Raw genomic sequence first — 19,289 nt, forward strand, 5'->3', positions numbered from 1 at the left:
AGGAGAAATTCTGGGAGGGGACTTACAGTTTTCGAAATCATAATGTATGGCGGCCCTCAAGGCCATGGATTCTAGTACAGTGAGGTTGAAGTGCGAGGCGGAGTGTGTGGAATCCCTGAATAGACACGACATAGTGCTAAGGGTGTGAAGTTGAAGTTATTAGTTAAAGTGATTTTAGCCGAGATATGAACCCGGAATGGTAATTTTAGGCGGATTTCGAAAAATTATATCCAAACAAAGTCCCAAGAAAGCAGAATATGTCACATTAAGAGCTTTTTCTATAGAACCATTCATATAGCCACAAATTAGAAGTTAAATTTGACAAAAAATTTAAAGAGCACATTTCGGGTATTTTTAAAAAATATTAACCCAGAAAAGTTGCCTTCAAATAGAAACCTTAAGAGAGCAGAATTGGCCAATGTTAAGAAGTTCAGGGAATTATTTCCACAAATCGAGATATTTTGAATTAAAAGGGTTATGATGGGTGCCAGGGTTTTGACATTTCTGGTTGGAATTTTTTCAAAAAACTTGACATCGATGGACAGCTAAGGGAGAGCGCAATTGCCTCATATGACCCGATTTTTTGTAGCTTAAACATAATTCCATAAAATAAGAGCAGATTTTTTGATTAAACTTGTGGCCGAATTTGGGACATTTCTGAAAAACATTAACATAGAAAAGGTGCTCTCAAACAAAAGCCCTACATTGACTGAATTCGTCGAGATATTTAAAATTTTGTGGTTGGACATTAGTGCCACGGTTTGGACATTTCTGATTGAAATCGACTGGAAAGCGAAATTCCCTCATATGATTCGATTTTTTGTAGCCTTATTATAACTCTATAAAATGCGACCTAAAATTTTGACTAAATTTTCTGAAAAATATTAACACAGAAAAGGGGTTTTCATATGAAAAAAGGGAGGGAAATCCACCAATGTCCCCAATTAATCTGAATTCGTTACAGAAATCGAGGTATTTGAAATTTAATGGTTGGGCATTAGTGCCACGGTTTGGACATTTCTGGTTGGATATATATTTCGGCTATATCTAAACAATATTAACATAGAAAAGTAGCTCTCAGTGAATTCGTTACAGAAATCGAGATATTTAAAATATTGTGGTTGGACATTAGTGCCACGGGTTGGTCATTACATACCAAACTTCTGCTAAACCAGCAAAAATTGAAGCTTTTACGAACCGAACAAGGATAAACCAGAGACCGGTTTATATGGGAGCTATATGAGATTATAGACTGGTTTGGACTGTATTTGGCACAATTGTTGGAAGTCGTAGCAGAACACCGCATGGAAAATTTCAACCAAATCTTACAAAAATTGCGGCTTGTAAGGACTCAAGAAGTCACATCGAGAGATTGGTTTATATGGGAGCTATATCAGTCTATTGACCGATTTGGACCGTACTTGGCACGATTGTTGGATATCAAAATAGAACACTTCATGCAAAATTTCAGTCAAATTCGACAAATTGCGGTTTGTAAGGCCTCAATAAGCACTTACAAGCCACAAATTGCTATCGGGATTTCGACGGACGGACATGGCTAGATCGACTCAGAACCAGTGTTGCGTTTTTAGGTTTTTATCCTTTTGGTAGGTTGGTAGGCTAATCTAAATTTGTGGTAGGTTTTTCCAACCTACGTATACGTAACCTACGTATACGTATACGTAACCTATTCCAACCTACGTATACGTAACTACCAACTTAATTACTGAAAAAATCGCCGGGAATAACTCAAAACTAATTCTCCTTATGTCGTTTCTGTGTATTCTTTAAGAGTACTGCATATAAAACCATGGATGTTTCTGTTACAAGGGGTCTGCTTCAAATTGCAGGAGTAAGAGCGTACGTTTTGATATTGATCATAACATGCACTAGTGTTAAGGGATCTCTTCTAGATATCGTAAATCTGGGTAGGAAATGCGAGTTTTGTGCGTTCAATGTCTTCAGTCGGTTAACAGGCATATGTAACAGCTGCATACAAAAATATGGCCAAATCTGGTCCATACTCATGGTCCATTCAATTCAGTGTAACGGCGAAAATGGGTAGTAAAAGAGACTTCCTGGGCTCAAATACTTAAATTGGGAGATCAAATTGCAAATTGCAAATTTTGCCCATGAACATTCCTCTAAGGAACAGGGGCAAACTTTTCACATATCAAGGAGTGCAGTCCGATTCAAGTTTAAGCTCAATGATAAGGAGCCTCCTTTTTAAAGCCGAGTCCGAAGGGCGTGCCGCAGTGCAACACCTCTTTGGAGAGAAGTTTTTCATGGCATAGTACCCCACATATGTTGCCAGCATTAGGAGGGGAAAACCACCGCTGAAAAGTTTTTCTGATGATCTCGCCAGGATTCGAACCCAGGTGTTCAGCGTCATAGGCGGAGATCGCTTTATCTAAACTCCGCACGCTTGTTCATTGAAATTGGGGGCAGAAAAACATCTTAATGAATTGAACTGGGAGATCAGTATAAAGGCGTTTATATCAAGATATAGCCCATTTATGAACTTAATGATGTAGAGTGATTTCAAGAAACAGAGGGATGGGTATGTCTACACACAAAACAATAAAATGTTTGGGAAATGTTTACGACAAATCACTTACTTTTATTACGAAGTTTTGCTTTTATTGTAACCGTATAACGTTTTGCTTCAACATATCAAACGTTGGCCGTAAACGTAGTATTATTACGTACGTAGGCAGATTCGTCTACGGTAAAAAGCCTTCCTTTTATTCAAAACCAAAAACTCTTTAATTCCAAAAGCCGCAAATGATTATTCATGTACCGGCCAATAATTATACCCTCCACCATAAGATGGTATACCAATTTCGTTATTCTGTTTGTAACACCTCGAAATATGCGCCTAAGACCCCATAAAGTATATACATTCTTGATCGTCATGACATTTTTAGACGACCTAGCCATGTCCGTCCGTCCGTCATGTTCGTCTGTCTGTCGATAGCACGCCAACTTTCGAAGGTGTAAAGCTAGGCGCTGGAAATTTTGCACAAATACTTTTTATTTGTGTAGGTCGGTTGGGATTGTAAATGGGCCAAATCGGTTTGTGTTTTGATATAGCTGCCATATAAACCGATCTGGGATCTTGACTTCTTGAGCCTCTAGAGGGTGCAATTCTCATCCGAGTTGGCGCATCAATTCAGCACCCTGATCCAATTTTGTACAACGGCTTCTCCCAAAACCTTCAACATACTTGTCCAATATTGTCTGAATCGATCTATAGCTTGATACAACTTCCATATAAACCGATTTCCTGATTTTGCATCTTAAGCCCATACAAGGCGCAATTCTTATCCGAATTGACTGAAATATCACACAATGACTTCTACAATGTTCAGCATTAAATTCATTTATGGTCCGAATCGGACTATAACTTGATATAGCTCCAATAGCATACAGTTCTTATTCATTATTCTTTGTTTGCTTAAAAAGAGGTACCGCGCAAAGAACTCGAAAAATGCTATCCATGGTGGAGGGTATATAAGATTCGGCCCGGAAGAACTTAGCACGCTTTTGCTAAAAATTTTAATTTAAAAAGTAATTTTTATTCGATTTGCAATAGCAATTGAAGCCATAGTGGTTGGTGTGTGTTGCTACCTTTGGCTTTACTTTTCCATTTGCATCTTCGATCATTCAGCTCGTCTCGAAAAGAGAAACAAACAAAAATTGTGAAATTTGTTATTTAAAAAGGATTTTTTTTCGAATTTTTGCAAAATAAAATCCTCAAAATCCAACAAGAAATTCTGCCAAAAATGAATTTTTTGCCAAAATGTCACTGCTTAAATTTTTTATTTTTCTAGATATTTTTATTAATCTTATTTTGTACAAAGTTTTCATTTAATAATAAATAGTTTCGATTTTATTTGAAATATTTTAATCCATTTGAGAGGTGGTATAGTCGTTGCTTGTGTGGTAGTCGTTGTGGTGGTATGTTTTGGTCTTGTGGGCAGGGGTTCTCTTGCCATAGGGACTCTGTGGGTTGACTTCCAACATGAAGTCACCGGAGAGATCACGAGCAGCAGCGATACCCATGTAGGTGCGTTTGCCATAGCTTTCCTTGTTCTTATATTCAGCCATGCTGTTGGCTTCCCGAGCGGGGAAGTTGTGTTCGTTGCCGGGGCGAACAGATTCGGCATAGTAGTGGGTGGCAAGCATGGAAGCTTCAACAACATTGTCGGCATTACGGCTGCCAGCAGAGGGACCTTCGGGGAAGAAATCCAAATCGCCAACACGTCTAGTGGTGCCCAAGCCCAAGGCAGAGGTGTGGATGGCATCAACGAATTCAGCATCACTGCGAGCCAAACCAGTCAAAATATGGCTGTCCTTGGCCATTTGAACGGCAGGGTCCAAGGCTGTAATGCGGTGGAATTTTTCGGAGGTTTCATCATAGTACTTCTGGCCAGCGACACCAGCAACATTGGCACCAACACCTTGACCCACAACATGGATGATTTCGGCAGGCACATCGCATTCTTCGCTCAATTCAACAAAAGTCTTGCCGAACATTTCACCGCAACGTTCAACATCCAAGGAGGCATAACGTTTGACATCGGTGATGGTGTTGCCCAAATCGATGACAATCAAGCTGCGGCCAAGTTGTTTTTGATCTTCCCAGTTGCGGCGTTCCTCACCAGCATTCCATTGGGCATAGGCATGGGGTTGTTGGCTGCAACGTTCCAAGTAGGCTTCAATAAAGTCCTTGTTGGCCTCCTTAACACTTTCCAAGGTTTGGGGCAAGCCAGTAATGAAAATGGTGACTTCATCATCTCCGAATTTGGGCATGTTCTTGGCGGTTTGAACATAACGGCTCAAATCGGTGGTTTCCTTGCGGCCATTGCTGTAGATATGGACAGGGATTTGACTGGGGCTGGGCACATATTCAGGGGCAACGCCATGGCTAGCTTGGGACAAATGATCTGGAAGAGAAAAATATTGGTCTTCTGTAGACTGCGGTTTTCTCTCACTCACGAGTACAAAGTTTTACTTACAATATTTGCGCATCAATTCAGCACCCTGATCCAAAGGCATTTTTTCCAATTGCTCGAAGGTAACTTCATCCATGGATGGGGTGTGCTCCAATTCTATGGCCTTCAGCCATTGGGAAGGTTTCAAACTGTTGCTGTTATAGTTGTTGTAGTTATGGTGTGTGGGCGAGGCCAAGACAACGCCAGCCAAACAGGCCACAAGGCACAAAACTCCCAATGGATTCATCTTTGTCAATGTTATGGTTCTGTGTAAAGTATGGATGCCTTTGTAAATGTACCTAGTTGACTATGCTTCAAACTTGAACTGTGTCTTTGTCGGATATGTAGCAAGCATTTTATAGCCATATACCAATTTGGCCAATACTTGACGAAAATAGCTTTGCTACAGTTTAAGTTTTGCTGACACCGTTATGAGCTTTGGTTATTTTGCGATTTTTCTTTTTTTTGCCTTGCGTTCTGTTGGGAATATCTTTTTTGCCATATGTAGGAAGTGTCATAGTCTCTGCTTCGCTTGCCACAATGACATTTTTTTAACAAATTATTGGGTTCATAATTTTTTTGTATTTAAAAATTTATCTTAGAATAAAAGCATATACATAGTACTATGTATAGTTAAGCCTCTAACCTGAGATGTTTGCTAAAAGATGGTTGTGGTTGAAATCGGAATTGCGGAGAAAGTAAATACAATCTCAGTGCGATATGATACACTTAACTTGTTGCCATGACCGATAGCGATATAAGAAGTGCTCTGTTCCTCACCTAGTGCGAATATGTTAAAATGCTTGGATCGAATTAGAACCTGAACCTTTCCTTTTTGCAGTCTCGGTAAACCAAAAAAATTTTTTTTTCTTTTCCAAGGTTTCCGGGAATTCCCAGAAATTTTCGTTCTTATATTTCCATAAACATTAAAACTAAATGGATGTTGAAAATAATCGTGTTTTCATAAAAGTCGAAGGTTGGTCTCCCCGGCAGCCAAGTCTTTCAAAATTCCGATCCGATTACCAAAATTCCTTTTTTTTGCCGGATAGTAGTCAAAAATCCTTACAAAATAGTTTTCTTAAGATAAACAATGTCTCCACTGGTTTCGGGGATATTCGATTTTTTTGTTGTTGTTGAAATTTTGGCCGAGATTTGCTTGGTATTTTGCAGTTACCAAGGCATTTGTGTTTCGATTTTCATTTTGATTCATGATTGGTGACAAGAATTTCATTGACTTTGCTGTAGTATGCATGAACATCCGATATCTCATTAAAAATGTATACAGTTTGGAAGTAAAACAAGTAAAAACGTATTAACTTCGACCGTTACGAACTATGGTTACCCATCACCATGGATATATTCATCATCCTATTTTATTATAACTACCACTACCAAATCTATAGTTATATCCAAATATGGGCTGGAATGGATCATATTTGATTCAGGTGCCGAGAACTCTTATACAAGTCACAGTTTCAGCGAAATCGGGCAATAAATGAGATTTTTATGGCATTAAGAAGATCGGTCTATTTGACAGCTGTATCTCAATATGCACCGATCTGGAGCATATGTGGGACGCATAACAGAAGGCTTTAAACAACACACTGTTTGAAATTTTAGCGAAATCGTGTAATAAATGCGGGTTTTATGGGCTAAATTCTCTAAATCGGAAGTTCGGTCTATATGGCAGCTATATCTAAATATAGTCCGATCTGAACCATATTAAGGTCGGATGTCGGCTTAAAACAACTCCCTTTTTTTAAATTTCGGTGGAATCGGGTAAAAAATGAGCTTTTTATAGGCTTTAGACCCTAAATCGACAGCTTTATTAAAATATATTCCTCCTGATCGGGAGGCTTAAATCAACTCACAGTTTCAAATTTCAGCGAGATCGGTTAATAAATGCGCTTGTTCAGGGCTTAATTCCATATATCGACAGATCGTGCTGTATGGCAGTTAAATGTAAATATGGTCCGATATGGACCATATTCATGTCGCATGTCGGAAGATATATCAACTTGGACCAAATTTTTAATTTAAAATTCGTCTCTACCGTCGAATACCTTTCATTTGAGTCCCATGTTGTCCCCATTGGCCCACTTTTATTTTTGGGTGGTGCTTTGGGGGTAGGGGTGAGGGACCGCCCCCTTCCGGACAAATTATATAGCCTACTAGCCGAACCGGGACCGCTCCGCTGCGCCTTCTTTAACTCTCTAATATCTTTTTAGGGTGGGGACACTTCGCCGGGTACTTGGAAATAGGTTGATTGACCCATTATGACAATATGGGACTCAAATGAAAGGTATTTGAGAGTAGAAAACGAATTTGATATTCAATTTTGGAGCCATGAGTTTGGGGGTACGCTCTTAAGCTCGCCCTTAACTAAACTTCATATTCGACTATGGTAAAGAACGAATTTGATATCTATTTTTAGGGCAAAGTACCCATGGCCGCCCTAGCTTCAAACACCCTCCAAACGGTTCATATTTACAGACCATGGCAATATGAGGCCCAAATTAAAGGGATTTGTGAGTGTAGCACGAATTTAATATCCATATTTGAGTAAAAATGACTGAAGTGTCATCCCTCCCAAAAAAAAGCACTTCTCATTACCGTAATTTTTAAAAACACCAGATCTCGGAGATTGGTGGCGATTCGTTCGACATTTTTTGCACTCTTACAGTCACTAAAAACAAAACATGGTTTGTAGTCTGGTGCCTCGGGGGCCACCCAAAACTCGCCAAATGGATATATAGATCCATCAGGACAATTTAGAGCTTAGAACGGACTCAAAACCTGCATTTCGGAGTTAAGTAAAAATTTGCCCAGAAACCGAGCAGGGGCAAACTTCTCACACATCAATGAGTGCTTTCCGATTCAAGTTTAAACTCAATGACATGGGACCTTTTTTTATAGCCGAGTCCGAACGGCGTGCCACAGTGCGACACCTCATTGGGGAGAATTTTTTGCATGACCATGCCAGGCATGGTACCTCGCAAATGGCGCCAGCATTAAGAGGCGATAACCACTGCTTTAAATTTTGTCCGATGTTTTGTGCCGGATTCGAACGCAGCCGTTCAGCGTCATAGGCGGACATAGGTTACAATGGAACGAATTCGATATTGACATTCAGGGCAAAGTGTCCCCACCCTAAAAAGATATTAGAGAGTTAAAGAAGGCGCAACGGAGCGGGTCCGGTTCGGCTAGTTCCTTTGTAATACAGATAGATGACTAAGAGATTTTCATGTTTTACATTTATTCTTTCAAAACACTTTGCAAATACAATGAAATAATTTAAAAAAGTTTAGAAAATTAAAAAAAAAAAATATGAAATTCAAATTCTGTCATACAAAATCATAGATTTTCACATTTCGGCACAACTACCACCTACTTAATAATCGTAGCTGTTTTCTTGGCGGCCGCTGTGGGACATTTTCTGTTTGCGGGCAGGAGTTCTCTTGCCATAGGGACTCTGTTCGTTGACCTCCAACATGTAGTCACCGGAGACATCATGGGCAGCGGCAATACCCATGTAGGTGCGTTTGCCATAACCTTCGTGTTTCTTGTATTGCTTCATGCAGTTGGCTTCGACAGCGGGGAAGTTGTGTTCATTGCCGGGGCGGACAGATTCGGCAAAGTATTCGGTGGCAAGCATGGAAGCTTCAACGACATTGCGGGCGCCACGCATACCTTCAGAGGGACCATTGGGGAAGAAATCCAAATCGCCAACACGTCTGGTGGTGCCCAAACCCAAGGCGGAGGTGTGGATGGCATCGACGAAATCAGCATCACCGCGAGCCAAGGCATTCAAGGCATGGCGTTCCTTGGCCATTTGAACGGCAGGGTCCAAGGCAGTAATGCGGCGCAGTTTTTGGGAAGTGTTATCCTTGAATGTTTTGCCTGCTTCACCAGCAACATTGGCACCTACACCTTGACCAATAACATGCATAAGTTTGGCGGGCACATCACATTCCTTGGTCAATTGGACCAAGCTCATGCCAAGCATTTTACCGCAACGCTCAACATCCAAAGAGGCATAACGTTCAACATCGGTGATGGTGTTGCCCAAATCGATGACAACCAAGCTGCGGCCAGTCCATTGCTTCTGGTTTTCCCAGTTGCGGCGCTCATCACCGCCATTTCTGGATAGAGATTGGGCTTCTTGCTCATCGCGTTCCAAGAAAGATTCGATCAATTTCTTGTTGGCATTCTTAACGCTGTCCAAGGTTTGGGGTAAGCCAGTAATGAAAATGGTAACCTTCTCATCACCAAAAGTGGGCATTTTCTTGGCGGTTTGCACAAAACGGTTCAAATCGGTGGTTTCCTTGCGGCCATTGTTGTAGATGTGTACAGGAATTTGGCTGGGGCTGGGCACATAGACGGGAGCTATGCCATGGCCAGCTTGGGACAAATGATCTGGGAAAGAAAATAACTCGCAGGTTAAGAAGGTAATGGGGTTTTTGGGACATAAGCTCTACTTACACCATTTACGCATCATTTTGGCACCCATTTCCAAAGGCATATTCTCCAATTGTTCGAAGGAAATCTCATCCAAAGAAGGAGTTTGCTCCAGTTCGGTTGGCTTCAACCATTGCGAAGGTTTCAAGCTATTGGAATAGCTGCCACGTTTGTAGTCGGAAGGCGAGGCCAACACAACAGCAGCCAAACAGGCCACAATACACACGACTCCCAATGGATTCATCTTCGCTACGTCTACGCTGCTGCAAATAAAATCTGGATGACTCTTTGCTCCCTAGTTGACTATGCTCAAATAGTTGAACTGTGTCTTGCTCTTGCTGAAGCAAGAGTTTTTATACTTAAATTGAAATGGGCACCTAAGCATTGCGGCTTAAGTTGTGGAAAAAAATTTTGCTGACATACCACGCTATGCGTGTCTCACAGCAAAGGTCATAAGTAGGGGAAAAAGAGAGTAGAAAAAAATTAAGAAAAATAGAACAAGTACCAAGGGACGGACATTGGTCATTGTTGCTGGTGATGATAAAAGAGTTTTTTTGAGGTTTTCTCCATACACTGAAAAAAATTAATGCACACAGCTTCTGAGAAGAACTTTATTAAAACATCGAAATGTATTGTAAGATGTGTTGCAAATCGAATGACAAAAAGGTAGTGAATATAAAAGAACAGAAATAAATCTACCAAAACTAGGGTGTAAACCAGGTTTTGTGCATCTTTTAAAGGCACTTGGGAGTCCAGTGGCAAATTGGTTGTTGCTGTTGTTCTCGCTTTGTCGTATCGAGAATCACATGCACTCAATTGAGCCGGTATCCGTGATTGCCCGCGACTCCATTTGCAGCCATAAGCGTAGATAGGCCTCTAGAGGGTGGGCTTAGCACACACCTGAAAAGTTTTAGCCTCCCCAGAATTTTAAAAACTACGTTGAAGTTGAAAAAATTAGCACACAAATTGCTGGCTGGTGACGCTAATGGTTGCAGCTACTTCGTATGAACCATTCCACCGCTACCTGTGGATAGCGATAAACATCTCGTACACAGAGTTCCTCATAGTTACCCCGTGCTGAGAGGTCAGTTGTTGGACCCTCAGAGTTGGTCGCAACGGCCAATATTTTGTTCAGGCTTCAAAACTACCATTCGTGGTCCGATTTTGGTGTTTTTTATATTTTTTATACCCACCACCACAGGATGGTGGTATACTAATCTATTCATTCTGTTAGCAACATTTCGACATATCGATCTGCGTGTATAAATTCTTGATCGTTTTACACGGAAGTCAATGAAGTCAAGTCTGTCCATCTGCCGAACTCACTACATCGCACAGTGGGAGAAAATCGAAAAAAAAGTAAAAAATAAGCGGTGTGAGAGCGAGTAAAGATATCTCTTTGAAATTTTAAATGGTTAGATCTGAGATACGAGCGAGATCGTGTGGAAAATTTCAAGGTTGTCTAGGTTTTCCGAGCGTCTTTTGGCAGGCCCCTAAAGTTGGTCACCTCGGTATTTCGAAAATTTGTTCGGGCTGCCAAATCTTTATTTATGGTCTAATTTTTTGCCGAATAGTGTTCAAAAATACCTTTTGCAGTATCCAGCAAAAAAGAATTTTAAACATCGGACGGCAAATCCTATTCCTTGATCTAAATTTCAGCCAAATAGGATAAAAAAAGAGGCTTCTAAGGGCTCAAGAAGTCAAATCCGGGGATCGGTTTATATGGGGACTATATCTGTTTATAGACCGATTCGGATCATATTTAGCACAGATGTTGGAAGTCAAAACTGAGGTCCTTGATCCAAATTTCAGCCCCATCGGATAAAAAAGAGGCTTCTAAGGGCTCAAGAAGTCAAATCCGGGGATCGGTTTATGTAAGACCGATTTGGATCTTATTTGGCATGGATGTTGAAAGTCATAACTGAAGTCCTTGATCCAAATTTCAGTGAGGTAAACAAAAGCTACAAAAGAGTTGATAAAACGGCTCCCTGTGAAGTTCGTCTGGTCCCAATCTTCCTAAATTCTGATGAAAATAGTGAAAAAGTGCACTATGGCGAAAAGTTTAAATTTCCCTTTTTATACCCTCCACCATAGGGTAGGAGTATACTAATCTAGTCATTTCGTTTGTAACACCTTGAAATATTTATCTGCGACCCCTTAAAGTATATATTTTCTGGATTGTCTCGACATTCTGAGTCGAACTAACCATGACCGTTCGTCCGTTTGTCGAAATCACTATAGCGGTCAAACGCGAAAGATACCCGCTTGAAATTTTGCATAGGTACGTTTTTCTCTTGTGGGTTGTTGAGGATTGCAAATGGGCAATTTCGGATGAGATTTCGATATGTCACCCATATTTTTATCCGATTTCGCTAAAATTTGGAACAAAGACTTGAGTAATGACTTCCAACATCCATGTCTAGTATGATCCGAATCGGTCTATAACCAGATATAGCTCCCATATAAACCTGTTTCCCGATTTTGCTTCTTGAGCCCCTACAAGGCGCAATTCTTATCAGAAAGAACTGAAATATTGCACAATGACTTCTACAATGTTCAGCATTAAATTCATTTATGGTCCGAATCGGACTATAATTAAATATAGCTCCAATAGCATAAAAGTTCTTATTACAATATTCTTTGTTTGCCTAAAAATAGATACCGCGCATAGAACTCTACAAATTCGATCCATGGTGGAGGGTATATAAGATTCGGCCTGGCCGAACTTAGCACGCTCTTGCTTGTTCTTCAAGCATTGCACTCCTAAAAAAGTCTTGCGTATTTTTCTATTACCCATGCAACATTGCACCATGACCAAGCGAATTGCATCCTAGACCCACGGAAAGGTACCAACGAAGAATGAGGTAATTAAGATCGAAGGACTATATCTTGATGTAACCCCCATAAGGATAATCTCCCCATATAAGACGGAGTTTGAGTTTTATTATCATCAAAAACATCTCTACAAAGAGATGACGTAGTGTTGCACGTCGTTCTGACTCGGCTATAAAAAAGGGGGCCCCTGCCATTGAGCTTAAATCGCATCGGACAGCACTCATTGATATGTGGCAAGTTTGGCCCTGTTCCTTAATAGAATGTTCATGGGCAAATTTGCATTTTAGTTTTATTCTATGACATCCATATCCAGTGATCGCACCATACAATATTTTGGATGTATATGCCGTAAAGACCGATCTCCCGGTACGGAGTCTTAAGCCCCTAACATCCGAATTTACCGAATCGAATTTGCTGAAATTTTGAACAACTAGTTGGACTAGGCCCTCGTTATCCGAGATCCAGATCGTCCAGATAGGACGTAATTTCGATATAGCTGCCATATAAACCGATCAACCGATATTGGGTCTTTAGCCCATAAAAACAGAATTTATAGCCCGATTTTTCTAAAATTTAGAACAACAATTTGGGCAAGAGGAGCAAAGCCACATCTCGACAGACGAAGATTACACTATACAAACCACTGCTCTGCTACAGTTGTATGGCTCCGAAGCTTGAGTTCTAAAGGAGATGAGGAGGTAAATGGGGTGTTTGAGAGAAAAATCCTTCATCTTCTTCTTATATATAAAATTGAATTTGTGTTTGTTTGTTTGTTCCGTATAGACTCAAAAACGGCTGAACCGATTACCTTGGAATATTCACAGATTGTGTGGGTTGGTGTGGATGGGTGGGAAGGAAACATAGGCTGTATAATTTTTTGATATCGGAAGGGGGGCGGACCCTCCCCCTTACCCCAAAAGTAAAATGCAAATGCAAATTTTGGCCATGAACATTCCACTAAGGAACAGGGCCTTAGTGGGCCTTATCAATGAGTGCAGTCCGATTCAAGTTTTAAGCTCAATGATAAGGGGCCTCCTTTTTATAGCCGAGTCCGAACGGCATGCCGCAGTGCGACACCTCTTTCGAGAGAAGTTTTACATGGCATAGTACCTCACAAATGTTGCCAGCATTAGGAGGGGAAAACCATCGTTGAAAATTTTTTCTGATGGTCTCGTCAGGATTCGAACCCAAGCGTTCAGCTTCATAGGCGGACATGCTAACCTCTGCGCTACGGTGGCTCCGTACCCAAAAGTACCACTCAAAAATAAAAGTGGACCGATCGGGACAATATGGGACTTAAATGAAAGGTATTCAGGAGTAGAGTACGATTTCATATTAAAAATTGGGTCCAAGTAACTGGGTGCCGCTCCAACCACAAAACCCCCTCAAATAGGTTTTTTGGACGATCATGACAATATGGGACTCAAATGAAAGATATTCGGGAGCAGTTTGCAAATATGGCCAGGAAGGAGAAATAGGCTTTAAAATTTGTTCATTTCGGAAGGGGGCGGACCCTCCCCAGTTACCCAAAAAACCCACCCAAAATCAAAAATGGACCAATCGGGACAATATGCATATCAAATGAAAGGTACTGTAACATAGAATACGAGTATAATATTAAAATTGGGCCTTAGTACCCATCGGGCCAACCCAATCCCAAAATTCCCCAAAACAGACATATTGGACGTTCATGTCAATATGGGGCTCAAATGACAGGTATTCGATAGTAAATTACGTATCTGAGGTTATAGACCGATTTGGACCGTACTTAACACAGTTGATAAAGTCATAACAGATCACCACATGCAAAACTTCAGCCAAATCGGACACAAATTGTGGCTTCCATGGGTTTAAGAAGTGAAATCGGGAGATCGGTTTATATGGGAGTTATATCAGGTTATAGACCGATTTAGACCGTACTTGGCGCAGTAGTTGGAAGTCATAATGAAACACTATGTCCAAATTTCAGCCAAATCGGACAAAAATTGCGGCTTCCATGGGCTCAGGAAGACAAATCGGGAGATCGGTGCATATGGGAGCTATATCAGATTCTTGACCGATTTAGACCGTACTTGACATAGTTGTTGGAAGTCATAATAGAACATCATGTGCAAAATTTCAGACAATTCGGACAAAAATTGTGGCTTCCACTGGCTTAAAAAGTCAAATCCGGAGATCGGTTTATATGGGAGGTATATCCAAATCTGAACCGATATGGCCCATTTGCAATCCCCAACGACCTACATTAATTTGAAGTATCTGTGAAAAATTTCAAGCGGGTAGCTTTACGTGTTCGGTCGCTATCGTGATTTCGACAGACGGACATGGCTAGTTCGAATCACAATGTCGAGATGATCAAGAATATATTGGGTTGCCCAAAAAGTAATTGCGGATTTTTCATATAGTCAGCGTTAACAAATTTTTTCACAGCTTGTGACTCTGTAATTGCATTCTTTCTTCTGTCAGTTATCAGCTGTTACTTTTAGCTTTCTTTAGAAAAAAGTGTAAAAAAAGTATATTTGATTAAAGTTCATTCTAAGTTTTATTAAAAATGCATTTTTCTTTTAAAAAATCCGCAATTACTTTTTGGGCAACCCAATATAAACTTTATGGTGTACTATAATATATCAATATTTCGAGGTGTGACAAACGCAATGACTAGATTAGTATACCCCCATCCTATGGTGGTGGTTATAATAAAGGTGTCGTATATGCATCAAAATACAACGGTTGCGTTGGCTACGTCATGTTGTCAGAATGGATGAAGAGGCTCCAGCAAATAAGTCTTTAAAAGGAGACCGCAAAATAAAACTTAAAAGAAGAAGAACAAAACTCCGACGGGATGACCAAACGGAGAGCGACTTCTCCAAACTGGATGTCAGAGATTGTAGAAGAAGTGCAGAAGATCGAGGCGTTTGGACATCTATACTGCGTTCGGCCAGAGGAATACATTTTCTGTAATGGCAAATTAATGTAAAGTATAGTAAAGTAAAAAGTTGTCGATGTTCGTACTGAATATGGTCCAAGTCGTGCCATATTTCCATATAGCTGTCATATAGAATGATCAGCCGATTTGGGGTATTTAGCACACAAAAGCCTCATTTGGAACAGTGAGTTGGATAGGGCCACCTGATATCCGAGCCGAATATGGTTCACGTCAGACCTTATTTAAATGTTGTATAGATCGATCTTCCGATTCAGGTTGCAAATAGACCGTATCATTTCAGATTTGGATATATCTTCCGTAAATAATGGTCCTTCGACCTGACTTCTTGAGCCCGTAGAAGCTGCAATTATTATCCGATTGGGCTGAAATTTTGCACGTGACGTCCTGTTGTGACTTCCAACGGTCGGGTGAAGTATGATCCTAATCGGTGGATAACCCGTTTTAGCGCCCATATTAATCAATCACCCGATTTGACTTCTTGATTCCCTAGAAGCCGCAATTGTTGGCCGATTTGGCTGGAAGCTTGTAGTGCTTTGTTTTGACTACCAATGGTAACTTTGGTCCAAACCAATTTATAATTTTAAACGAGCTCCCATATAAACCCTTCTCCCGATTAGCCATCTTTTGCTCCTAGAAGGTTAAATTTTTGCCTGGTTTGCAGAAATGTGGTGCGCTAAGTAAAATGATGCCCTTCAGTTTGTGTAAATTTTTAGCAGAAACCATGAGGCTCCCAATGCTCATTTTCTTCCTTATTGTCATAAAAACCTATTTCCTATTTTAATAAAAAAACTTTTATAAAAATTACTTTTTCAAAATGCAAAAAAAAGAAAATAATTTATTTAGAAAATATACAAATTATAAAATTCGAAACAGTTTTTTTTTTTGTTCTAAAATTAAATGGAAATGGACGCAATCACATCATAGCAACTTTAGCAATTTCGGCATACACTCTTGTATCCGCCGCCGCTCCCTTTAGTTGGAGGAAGACCAGTACTTGGAGGAGGTGGAGGAAGAAGAGGAGGATTTGTGGGCGCGATGGCAGTTTCTTTGTTGGTGAGCTGGAGTTCTCTTACCGAAGGGGCTCTTCTCATTGACTTCCAACATGAAATCACCTTCGGCATCCTTGTCGATGGCAAGACCCATGTAGACACGTTTGCCGCAGGTGTTCTTGCTCCTCAACTCATCAAAGGAGCTGGTCTCTTCGGCGGGGAAGCTGTGCTCTTGACCGGGACGAACAGATTCGGCGAAGTAGTGGGTGGCACGCATGGAGGCTTTGACGACATTATCGCAACCGGGAACACCCTTGGAAGGACCATTGGGGAAGATATCAACATCACCAACGCGTTCAGTAGTACCCATGCCCCAGGCGGAGGTGTGGATGGCATCAACGAATTCAGCATCACCACGGGAAAGGCTAAGCAAGCAGTTACAGATCTTGGCATACACGGGGGATGGGTCCAAGGCAGTGATGCGGCTGATTTGTTTGCCAGTTTCACGTTCGAATTCCCTACCAGCCTGACCAGCGACATGGCTGGCAATGTTTTGGGCAACAATGTGGACGGAGTTGGGAGGAATGCCGCACATTTCCATCATCTTAATGAGTTCGTGGGCAATTTGGTTACCGGTCTCGCGGATGTCCAACAACATGTAGTGTTTGGAGGTGGACAATTGTTCACCCAAATCAATGATCTGAAAGTAAGAAGACATTAAGAGATGAGTAAGGGGATTCCCATGTTTGAGGTTTCTGTTATTAACCTACCACAAGGTTGCCAGCATTGGGAGCTTCACCATGGCTCTTGGAGTTTTCGTAGTTGAAACGTTCAACGTAGGCTCCAACCAAATCGTGATTAGCGGTCCTGACTGTCTCACTCTTTTGGGAGGGGAGGCCAGTGATGAAGACGGTAACTTCCTGATTACCAAAGTCGGGCATTTGCTTGGTGGTGCCGGCCAACTTGTCCAAAGTGGTGGAGACCATTTGGCCATTGCTCTTGACAATGGTAACGGGAATGTTGCTGGGGCTGGGGGTAAAAGCTGGCTTCAAGTCGTTGTTGATCTGGGACACATGATCTGCCAAGGGGGTGGAGAAGATAAAAGTCAAGTCACCATACAATTCCCCTGCTATTTATTTGTGATGTTTCAACTTACAAATCGTTTGCAAGGCCTTGGCACCTTCATCCAAGGGCATGCGTTCCAAGTTTTCAATGGACACATCCTCCACAGAAGGGGCTGCCTTCAATTGATTGATGGACAACCATTGGGTGGGCTTATGCTTCAATGATTGCTGATGATTGGGCACAGCCAAAACGCTGGCAGCCAAAAGGGCTACCACACAGAGAGCCTTCAAAGGATTCATGTTTCTCCTAGACCAAGTCCTAGATAATGGATGCGTTAGTTGCGTTCTTGTGTTGTTCACTGATCAGTGGTAAAACTGAACTGTAACGGTTTGTGGTTTGACCGGTACTCTTTATAGTTGAGAATTTTTGTTGATTTTTGCTGAGATCAGAGAATGCCATTTCTTCATATAAGCATTTTTAAATTTTCTTTTTTTTTTTTGTTTTCATTAGTGGTGAAATGTTTTTCAGCCGGTATTGCTTTTAATTAATGCTGAGCTCTTGGCTCACCAGTCATTGACCTGACTTGACTACTATGTGATACGGCTATACAAATGTACTTGCTGTTGATATTGTATTTTATTTCAACTCTTGGGCAATTTCTGTTTGCTGTTGTTTACCAATGTTTGATTTGAGGTGTTTTGACCTCAACTTTCCTGACAACTTAAGTATATGGCCAAACCTTTGATATAGGTCATAAAAGAAAGATTTTCACATGGGGAAAAGTTTTGGATAAAAAAAAAACGATTTTGGATTTTTTCTCTCTTAACTTAAATGGGATATTAATTGCGGGCTCTAGAGGCTCAAGATTTCGAATTGAAACACCGGTTAATATGGGAGCTATATCAGGTTATGCACCGATTTTGACCTTACTTTGGATAAAAATTCATAAAGCAAACCACATGTTGCCTAACCTTTTTGTTTAGATTATATTGAACGGCACGAGTCTATCACCTTTGGTCGATAGCCGTTTCTCTTGGAGACCTCAGGTTGTTATTTTAGGCCCGATTGAGGTGAGTGCTAACGCCGAAAATGTTTGAGAAAATAAAAGAAAATAGGTAAGAGAGTGCTAATTATATACCCTCCACCATGGAAAGCATTCGTCAAGTTCTTTGCCCTCTTTTTAGCCAAACAAAGTATAGTGGGTAAGAATTGCTATGCTATTGGAGATATATCAAGTTATGATCCGATTCGGTAATGGATGCGCTATCTAGGGGCTCAAGAAGTAAAATCGGGAGATCGGTTTACTTGGGAGCTATATCAGGCTATACATCGATTCAGACCATATTTGGCACGAAAATTGAAGGTCATGGAAGAAGCCGTTGTACAAAATTTCAGCCGAATCGGAAAGAATTGCGCCCTATAGAGGCTTAAGAAGTATAATCGGGAGATCGGTTTATATGGGAGCTATATATATTATAAGCCAGTAATCGGCTTATTGTGCGCTCTAAAAACTATAAAGTAACCTCAAAAAAGAAAATTTTAAGTTAGGAATTCCGTGCTACTTACAAAATCCTTAATTGTTTTCAATGCCACTCCCCTTAGTTGGTTCATATCTGATATTGTGTCTCCACCTAAGTACCGGTATCTGTTGGACGCGAAAGCCGGGCAATGACAAAGGATATGCTCTAACGTCTCATCATCTTCCCCGCATGCCCTACACATGCTATCACTTGCCGCACCGATTTTACTTAAGTGAGCTCGTAGTCCCATGTGTCCCGTTATGATACCAATAGCTTTAGTGACCTCCTTCTTGCTTCCTTTCAGCAATAGCCTCGCCTTCTCACGATCTGGATCCCCCCATAGGATTTTCGCCGTCCTACCGACCGTTTCGCTGTTCCACAATGTTGCATGCGCAATCGTCGCCCACTCCCTTAACTCGGACTGCGTCGACCCGAAAGGCTTTGGGTTAACCAAGTTTATTGACGGCAATCCTCTGGC

At 41.0% G+C, this 19,289-nt stretch overlaps 3 protein-coding genes across 3 annotated transcripts; all 3 read right to left on the reverse strand.

Annotated features, from left to right (window-relative positions):
- Positions 1-3,848: 3,848 nt before the first annotated feature.
- Positions 3,849-5,272, reverse strand: LOC106082881 (vitellogenin-1-like). Its single transcript, XM_013245622.2, has 2 exons — positions 5,022-5,272; positions 3,849-4,949 (listed from the first exon to the last, which is right to left on the reverse strand). Exons 1-2 carry the CDS (start codon positions 5,242-5,244, stop codon positions 3,907-3,909), a joined length of 1,266 nt encoding a protein of 421 aa, XP_013101076.1. The 5' UTR covers positions 5,245-5,272; the 3' UTR covers positions 3,849-3,906.
- Positions 5,273-8,344: 3,072 nt separating this feature from the next.
- LOC106082862 (vitellogenin-1-like) lies at positions 8,345-9,745 on the reverse strand. The gene is made up of 2 exons (XM_013245599.2): positions 9,480-9,745; positions 8,345-9,413 (listed from the first exon to the last, which is right to left on the reverse strand). The coding sequence occupies exons 1-2, from the start codon at positions 9,697-9,699 to the stop codon at positions 8,389-8,391; spliced, it is 1,245 nt and encodes a 414-aa protein (XP_013101053.2). The 5' UTR covers positions 9,700-9,745; the 3' UTR covers positions 8,345-8,388.
- A 6,293-nt stretch (positions 9,746-16,038) lies between these two features.
- Positions 16,039-17,662, reverse strand: LOC106084979 (vitellogenin-1-like). The gene is made up of 3 exons (XM_013248969.2): positions 17,383-17,662; positions 16,997-17,304; positions 16,039-16,926 (listed from the first exon to the last, which is right to left on the reverse strand). Exons 1-3 carry the CDS (start codon positions 17,588-17,590, stop codon positions 16,210-16,212), a joined length of 1,233 nt encoding a protein of 410 aa, XP_013104423.2. The 5' UTR covers positions 17,591-17,662; the 3' UTR covers positions 16,039-16,209.
- Positions 17,663-19,289: the final 1,627 nt, after the last annotated feature.

Source organism: Stomoxys calcitrans, chromosome 4, assembly GCF_963082655.1.
Source record: "Stomoxys calcitrans chromosome 4, idStoCalc2.1, whole genome shotgun sequence".
NCBI classification, from domain to species: domain Eukaryota; kingdom Metazoa; phylum Arthropoda; class Insecta; order Diptera; family Muscidae; genus Stomoxys; species Stomoxys calcitrans.